The sequence below is a fragment of the Chelonia mydas genome, chromosome 9 (genome assembly GCF_015237465.2).
Source record: "Chelonia mydas isolate rCheMyd1 chromosome 9, rCheMyd1.pri.v2, whole genome shotgun sequence".
Taxonomy (NCBI): Eukaryota; Metazoa; Chordata; order Testudines; family Cheloniidae; genus Chelonia; species Chelonia mydas.
Genome location: NC_057855.1, coordinates 101,263,591 through 101,272,155, shown reverse-complemented (window position 1 = coordinate 101,272,155; position 8,565 = coordinate 101,263,591). Strand labels below are relative to the sequence as shown.

Genomic DNA, 8,565 nt, shown 5'->3' with positions numbered 1-8,565 from the left:
GGACTGTATGTAACCTCTTGTAAAGGGTTCATATGGCACCCCCTGCTAATGGCTGTTCTATCACTGCAGTGTTCTCTCTCTGCATAACTTGTCCCTCTGGACAGGTCATGCTTTAGTCCACCCCTCCTGGGGTAACAGAGCGTCCAATGACCTTACAGCAGGTCTTCTGTCTGCCTCTGGGCTCTTTATACCCCTTACCTCACAGGGTTTCACCCCACCTTCCTCAGTGACTGGTAGGGGAACCCAGGCCTACCCTCTACTCTGGGTTAAGAACATAAGAATGGCTATACTGGGTCAGACCAAAGGTCCATCCAGCCCAGTATCCTGTCTACCGACAGTGGCCAATGCCAGGTGCCCCAGAGGGAGCGAACCTAACAGGTAATGATCTAGTGATCTCTCTCCTGCCATCCATCTCCACCCACAGACAAACAGAGGCTAGGGACACCATTCCTTACCCATCCTGGCTAATAGCCATTAATGGACTTAACCTCCACGAATTTATCCAGTTCTCTCTCAAACCCTGTTATAGTCCTAGCCTTCACAACCTCCTCAGGCAAGGAGTTCCACAGGTTGACTGTGCGCTGAGTGAAGGAGAACTTCCTTTTATTTGTTTTAAACCTGCTGCCCATTAATTTCATTTGGCGGCCCCGAGTTCTTATATTATGGGAACAAGTAAATAACTTTTCCTTATTCACTTTTTCCACACCACTCATGATATTATAGACCTCTATCATATTCCCCCTTAGTCTCCTCTTTTCCAAGCTGAAAAGTCCTAGCCTCTTTAATCTCTCCTCATATGGAACCAGTTCCAAACCCCTAATCATTTTAGTTGCCCTTTTCTGAACCTTTTCCAATGCCAGTATATCTTTTTTGAGATGAGGGGACCACATCTGTATGCAGTATACAAGATGTGGGCGTACCATGGATTTATATAAGGGCAATAAGATATTCTCCGTCTTATTCTCTATCCCTTTTTTAATTATTCCTAACATCCCGTTTGCTTTTTTGACTGCCGCTGCACACTACGTGGACGTCTTTAGAGAACTATCCATGATGACTCCAAGATCTTTCTCCTGATTAGTTGTAGCTAAATTAGCCCCCATCATATTGTATGTGTAGTTGGGGTTATTTTTTCCAATGTGCATTACTTTACATTTATCCACATTAAATTTCATTTGTCATTTTGTTGCCCAAGCACTTAGTTTTGTGAGATCTTTTTGAAGTTCTTCACAGTCTGCTTTGGTCTTGACTATCCTGAGCAGTTTAGTATCATCTGCAAACTTTGCCACTTCGCTGTTTACCCCTTTCTCCAGATCATTTATGAATAAGTTGAATAGGATTGGTCCTAGGACTGACCCTTGGGGAACATCACTAGTTACCCCTCTCCATTCTGAAAATTTACCATTTATTCCTACCCTTTGTTCCCTGTCTTTTTTTTAACCAGTTCTCAATCCATGAAAGGATCTTCCCTCTTATCCCATGACAACTTAATTTACGTAAGAGCCTTTGGTGAGGGACCTTGTCAAAGGCTTTCTGGAAATCTAAGTACACTATGTCCACTGGATCCCCCTTGTCCACATGTTTGTTGACCCCCTCAAAGAACTCTAATAGATTAGTAAGTCATGATCTCCCTTTACAGAAACCATATTGACTTTCGTGTAACAATTTATGTTCTTCTATGTGTCTGACAATTTTATTCTTTACTATTGTTTTAACTAATTTGCCCGGTACTGACGTTAGACTTACCGGTCTGTAATTGCCAGGAACACCTCTAGAGCCCTTCTTAAATATTGGCGTTACATTACCTATCTTCCAGTCATTGGGTACAGTAGCTGATTTAAAAGGACAGGTTACAAACCATAGTTAATAGTTGCACAATTTCACATTTGAGTTCTTTCAGAACTCTTGGGTGAATGCCATCTGGTCCCGGTGACTTGTTACTGTTAAGTTGCTCAATTAATTCCAAAACTTCCTCTAGTGACACTTCAATCTGTGACAATTCCTGATTTGTCACCTACAAAAGATGGCTCAGGTTTGGGAATCTCCCTAACATCCTCAGCCGTGAAGACTGAAGCAAAGAATTCATTTAGTTTCTCCGCTATGACTTTATCATCTTTAAGTGCTCCTTTTGTTTCTCGATCATCCAGGGGCCCCACAGGTTGTTTAGCAGGCTTTCTGCTTCTGATGTACTTAAAAAACATTTTGTTATTACCTTTTGAGGACCTGCTAGCTGGCAGCCAAGGATTCCTCAGAGTCCTTGCTGCCCCCCTGGACCACTTCCTACTTCTTCTATACCCCACTGAGTGACTGCAGACTCTCTCCAGCAACCCCTTTCTGCTGCAAACTTCCTGGCTTTATAAGCACCACCCAGCCCCTCCCCAGCTGTGCTCCATCATAAATCAGGCCCACATTAACCCATTCACGGCCTGTGTGGGGTACACACCCCATTGCACCTCTCCAGGGGGGAGATGTGATCTGAGGGCTGCAAGTTCAAAGGACTACCACTGAAAACGTGCCAGACAAGAATGGACTTTTGGACAAGAATAGACAATAAGCATTAAGTGGATTTCCTGGGGAGTACCTGAAAGGTGGCGGGAGGGGTGGTTAATGCAAACTGCCCACTTCTGGTCAGGCAAAAACCCTGCCTTTTTGAAGCTATGCCCTGAGGGGCAGGTCTTTGTCTGCGGGTTACCTGTTCCTGAAGATTGGAGATCAAAGGCCTAAGCTGTATAAAGAAACAGATGAACTGCCCAGCTGGTCGTTCTGGTTCAGAATTTGATACAGCCATGAACTTGCAGCCTTGTGGGTTCTGAAGGACTGATGCCCACCAGAACTTGCGGCTGGAGTCGGAGGACCTCCGTTGAGCATTTGGAATGTGTGAGCGTTTTTTATTGTTTTCTCTGTAATGCTTTCACCTTAAGAATAAATGTGCTTGCTTAGAAAGAGCTGTGTGGTGACTGGTGATTGCTGATAATTACTCCGTTCACAGCCTCAGGACAAGAAGCAAAGCACAGATACAGTTTAGGAAGTCTCGCTTGCTGGGAATATCACAGTGTAGGCAAGGAACTGTGTAGCCTGGAAAAAAACCCATCAGGAAGGAGAGAGACATGAATTTCCACCCAAGAGAGGTGACAGATGATGATCTGGGAGCCTAGAGTGGATCCCTTGGTGGACCACAGAGGGGAAATACTGGTGCAGTTGCCCTGAACTGAAGGGTCCAGACAATCCAAAAGTTACAGAAATAACCAAAGGCTTTCACCAAACCAAAGGAAAATACATTCTGGAGGGTCTCAAGTGCCTTAAGTATCAGAACTGATATGTCAGATCCAGTGAATAGAGGTGGCTGCTAGGAGGAGGGTGCTGGCTACTGCTGGATATGCAGACGTCAGTGTACAAAGGGAGCATATCTGGACTTCAGTAAAGCATTTCATACAGGTTCTCACGAAATCCAGCATGGGAGCATACTCTCTGGAGCTTCCTCGAACATTCCACTGTCATCACTGAGGTCACAGGAGAAAAGAGCAAATGTTATACAATGTTTTACAAGTCCCAGACTGAGTTTGCCCAGATTCTTCCTCCTCCTGATTCCCTAGGCTCAGAATCCCACCACTCTCCCCCATCAAAACAGAAAAACCCTCTCCAGATTAGAGATTTTAATTAATTGCCACAAAAATCTAGGAAAGTTTTATTCTCATTATATCTATGTACATAAAGACAAACATATCATATTAGACACCATTGCCTGTTGGAGCATGCTTACTTCTCTGCTCCATTTCAGCAAACACAAGTCACTTGGGTTTGATCAGAAATGCAGATTAAAGAGTAGACTTTTAGAAAGGAGGCACACAGGGAACCCACTGGAGAAGGAAATCAATTTTGCACTGCCCAGGTGTTGAACCCTGTCCCCATCCCTTTGAAATGCCTGTGAACATAATATTACTCCTTAAATGCCAGCCTGCTCAGTGCCTGCTGACATCTGACCTTCCCAGGCTGGGAGGTGTCAAAAGTCCAAAGGCACTGAGAACCATCCAGAAAGGTTTGGCCACAGCAGCCAGAGAGGAGTCCCAAACTTAGTTCATGTTGCTTTATAATGCCACCTTCCAAATCAGGCCTTGACCTCTGACCTCAGGGTGTCCTATCAAGCAGGCCAGTTAGCTTTTTCCTCGTCATTTCATAGGCTAGGAAGAGGGCGCCGTTGGAGGGGAGTGCGCGTATCACTGTGGGCATCAGTCCACAGTAAAGAGCCATGAAACCTACAACACAAACATCACGATCAGGTGAGCTCACCATGCCTGTGACAGACAAACAGAACGTCCCCTTCGGAGCCCACAACAGCCTCAGCTTGGTGAGATTCTCAACCAGAGCAAGATATCAAGGGAAACCCTCCCAGGCAGGAGAGACCGAACCTGGGAAATGTCCAGAGCCCCTTTCCGAGAACCCTAGGAGAACCAGAGATTCCAAGGCCAGAAGGGACCATTGTGATCATCTAGTCTGACCTCCTGTGTGACAATTCCCAAAAATAATTCTTAGAGCAGATCCTTTACAGAAACATCCACTCTTGATTTAAAATTGTCAGTGATGAAGAATCCACCACCTTGGTAAGTTGTTCCAATGTTTAACTAACAAAATTTACACCTTATTTCCAGTCTGAATTTGTCTAACTTCAGCTTTGAAGTGTTAGACCTTTCTCTGCTAGACTGAAGAGCCCATTATCAAATATTTGTTCCCCATGTAGGTACTTATTAGACTGTAATCAAATCACTCCTTAACTTCTTTCTTAAGATAAACAGATTGAGCTTCTTGAGTCTTGAAAATTAATGTTAATGGTCCAGAAAACTCTATAGCCAGCTCTTTCAAAACTCTTGGATGCAAGTTATTTGGACCTGCTGATTTTAAAACGTCTAACTTTAGAGATGGATTCAGTGAATGAAGCTATCTGTGTGTCACCTACCTTCTGTCCTCAAAATATGAAGAAAGGAGAGCAGGAAGCCATCTTGCCGCCCTGCCATGGAAAGCACCTGTATCCGAGACTTCACTGAATCAATGGGATAGACGGCCAGCCAGAAACAGGCCCCCCCCATCCCACCGCTCACTGTTAGGGGAAGAGAACCTAAAATTCAACAGAGGGAGAGAGACCTCAGTGTGGAAAAGGGGAAAGTCATTGGGGATCTCCCAGATCCTCCAGAGAAATGCAAGCAAAGTAAGAGAAAATGAGTGTAAGCACCCAGCAGTACTGGGACTCAGGGGGACAGACCAGGCCAGGCAAATGAATTACATGATTAGAGGCTGAGCAGACCTGTCTGGAGTTTAGCTTTTGTCTTGGGCTAAGGGAGCCCAGTAAGTGCTGATGTCTCACCAAAGAGGCACTGGGCTTCCCACGTCTAATCTCTCTGAGGTGCTCGTCTGGCCTCCCTCACCAACGTATCTGAGTGCCTCACAATCACTAGTGTATTATCCTCACACACTCCTGAAGTATTGTCCCCACTGTACAATGGTGATTGGGGCCCGAGAAACCAAGTGACTTGCTCAGGGTCTCACAGGAACTCTGCAGCAGAGCAGTGATTTGAACTCAGATCTCCCAAGCCCTAGGGTAGCATCTTAACCACTGAACCAGCCTCCTCTTGAACCACTGGACAATTCTTCCATTGCAGGCCACCCCCAGAACCCTGCCCCCCACCTCCTCAGTCACCCCCAGGCTAGCCCCATATCCTTGCTCACCCCCCATAGTTCCTCTGGCATACCATGCAGCAGCTCACTGGAAAGCCTAAGGGAAGTGAGTGTCTGTGCGGATAAGCAGGGCTGTGTGTGGCTTGGCCTGGGGATGGCAGAAGGAGGGGGAAGAGAGCAGTGGGGGTGAAGCTCTTCTCTGATGACCCACGCACAAGTTCAGCCCCATACCCCTCACAGCACTGCTTCCCCTCCTGGCCCCATTGCAAAGCTGCGCTCCTCCCATGTCCCCTCTTATAGAGCTTCATTCTTCCTGGACTTCCCAAGGGGCTTCTTATAGCTCCTTTCAACAACCACCAGGATGGAGCAACAATTACCAGGTCTGGCAGGGGAGCCCATGTCAACGCACAAGGGAGGTATAAAGGGGGTAATACGTAACAACACAGTTCGCTCCCTGTGACTAGCTATCAGCATTGCTACCTATTTATTAAATATGCTTTGAGGTGCATATCTCATCAGTGCAAACCATAAAAAGCAAGGAAATCAGCAGTTACATCTTTCCACAACTCCTCAAATTCACCTTGCTCCTCTCAGTTTTCTTCTTTTCACCATCTGCAGCCCAAACTCATCATGGGAATATATATGTCATCCATACATCCAGCACTGAAACACAGCGATCTCTGAACTAGAGCCCTGTGTGGGACAATTTTTAATCCTGCTCCTGTCCCACCCCGCAATACACACTCCTATTCCCACCCACTCCCGCTATTATGGCAGCAGGTCCTGTGGGACCCATGGGATCCAAGTCCCGCTGCAGGGCTCTACTCTGAGGTGGAAGACCATAGATATTTAACAGCCCACAGCAACCCTTCAGCAAAGGATGGGAAGCAAAGACAACTCCTGTATCCATTTGATACAGTGTAATTTAGGGTAGCAGAAAAAATGGTTACCTACCTTTCGTAACTGTTCTTCGAGATGTGTTGCTCATGTCCATTCCATTCTAGGTGTGCGCGTGTCCACGTGCACAATCGTTGGAGATTTTTGCCTTGTGGTATCGTTGGGCCAACTGTGGTGCCCCCTTTAGTGCCACACTCATGCATCAGTATATCAGGCACTGCCAGCCCTACACCCTCTCAGTTCCTCCTTGCCAGCAACTCCAACAGAGGGGTAGGTAATGGAATGGACATGAGCAACACATCTCAAAGAACAACAGTTACGAAAAGGTAGGTAACCGTTTTTTCTTCTTCGACTGCTTGCTCATGTCGATTCCATGCGAGGTGACTCACAAGCAGTATCCGTGGAGGAGGGCTCGGAGTTCACAGTCTTGCAGCTTGCAGCACTGCTCTGCCAAAGCCAGCATCATCTCGAGCTTGCTGGGTAAGCGCATAATGATATGTGAACATGGGTGTCAGGTGAAGCGCCGATTGGGGGAGGCTAGCCCACGGCCGGCCCCTTCCCCACCACCTGAGGACCTGCCCCCCCTCCACCGCGGGAGGCCCCCCCTGTAGCCCCCCGGCCTCTGAGTGCAGGATGGGCAATGCGTGGCCCCCGGCCCCAAGCGCAGGATGGGCAGGCAGCGCGCAGCCCCCCCAGCCCCCCCAAGCACAGGGCTGAAAATTGCAGGGTATAGCCCTGAGATACTATGTCCAGCAACCAGCGGTCCGAGGTGACTGCGACCAGGCCGAACGATAGGGACGAAATGGTCGAGGAAAGAACAAGGTGGATCCGGGGAATTGACTGGGGCGTCGCTCTCGAGCGCACCTTCAAAACGAAGCATGCCGGGGGCCAGAAGCTTATTCACCAGGCTGGGCTGTGCAGGGGAGCGGGAGGAGGAAAGGTGGTGGCAACTAAAGGTCGTGTCTCTGTCGTGTCTCTGTCCCTTCTCCTTGCAGACCCCTGATGAGGCTGCCACGGCCTTGGCCGAAACTGCTTCCGTGCAGACTGCGGCGTATGCATGCCCAGCAAGCGAAGGGTGGCCTTAATGTCCTTTAACCCATACAGCTTCGCATCAGTCTGCTCCAAAAATAGACCGTTCCCATCGAATCGTTCCCATCAAAACTAGACCATTCCCTGGATCGAGGTCTGCATCTCGTGGGACAGGCCGGCGGTCTGAAGCCAGGAGCTGCGTCTCATCACCACCGCCGATGCAACCACCCTAGCCACCAAGTCGCACAGCATCTGGAGAGAGCACCTAGCCGCTGCAGTGCCCTCCTCCACCAGGGTGCCGAATTCCTGGGCCAAACCCTGCGGGAGGGACTCCTTGAACTTACGGAGGGAGTCCCATAAGTTAAAATTGTACCTGCCCAAGAGGGCCTGATGGTTCGCCACCCGGAATTGCAGGCTGGCTGCTGAATACATTTTTCTCCCAAAAAGGTCGTCTTTTGGCCTCTTTATTTTGGGGAGTTGAGCTGGTGTGCCGTGCTTGTCCTTTTCATTGGCTGCAGAGACAACCAGAGAGCCCGGAAGTGGGTGGGTATAAAGGTACTCGAACCCTTTGACCAGGATGAAGTACTCCTTTTTGGCCCTTTTGGAGGAGTGAGGATGGACAACGCGACCTTGGCAATTTTCAGAACCCCATTACGTACTAGTAGTGCAGAGTGGGCTGGGATAGAGGCTGAGAGGATATTGAACAGGGTGTTGTCCTGCTCAGCCATCTCCTCTACCTCTAGGCCCACGTTCTCAGCCACTTGTTGAAGCAGGGCCTTGTGTTCTTTAAAATCATCTGGTGGGTTGGCCCTGGAGGGTCCCACGGCCCTTCTTGTCTGGTGCCAGGGAGCTGTGCTTCTTCATTTTCTTTCTGGTCACCGGTGATGGGGAGCGGTGACGGGCAGAGCCCAGTGACGGGGGTGCGCTGTGCACTGAGGCCCAGGTACTAGGTGAGTCTTGGTGGGACGGTTC

General features: G+C 48.4%; 1 protein-coding gene across 2 annotated transcripts in view; it reads right to left on the bottom strand.

The window, feature by feature from the left end:
- The window catches only part of LOC102932572 (mitochondrial ornithine transporter 1-like), a 46,737-nt gene that overhangs the window by 1,577 nt on the left and 36,595 nt on the right, over window positions 1–8,565 (bottom strand). The window contains exons 6-8 of one of the 2 annotated variants that reach the window (XR_005226844.1): window positions 4,952–5,110; window positions 4,125–4,253; window positions 2,693–3,500 (exon numbers count right to left, since the gene is read on the bottom strand). Coding sequence is in view for 1 of the 2 variants with exons in the window: in XM_037909296.1 (XP_037765224.1) it covers window positions 4,126–4,253; window positions 4,952–5,110 (287 nt within the window). In the remaining variant the exon portion in view is untranslated. Of the gene's footprint in view, window positions 1–2,692; window positions 3,501–3,638; window positions 4,254–4,951; window positions 5,111–8,565 lie in introns of those variants that run through there. The other variant, XM_037909296.1, reaches the window with a different exon arrangement.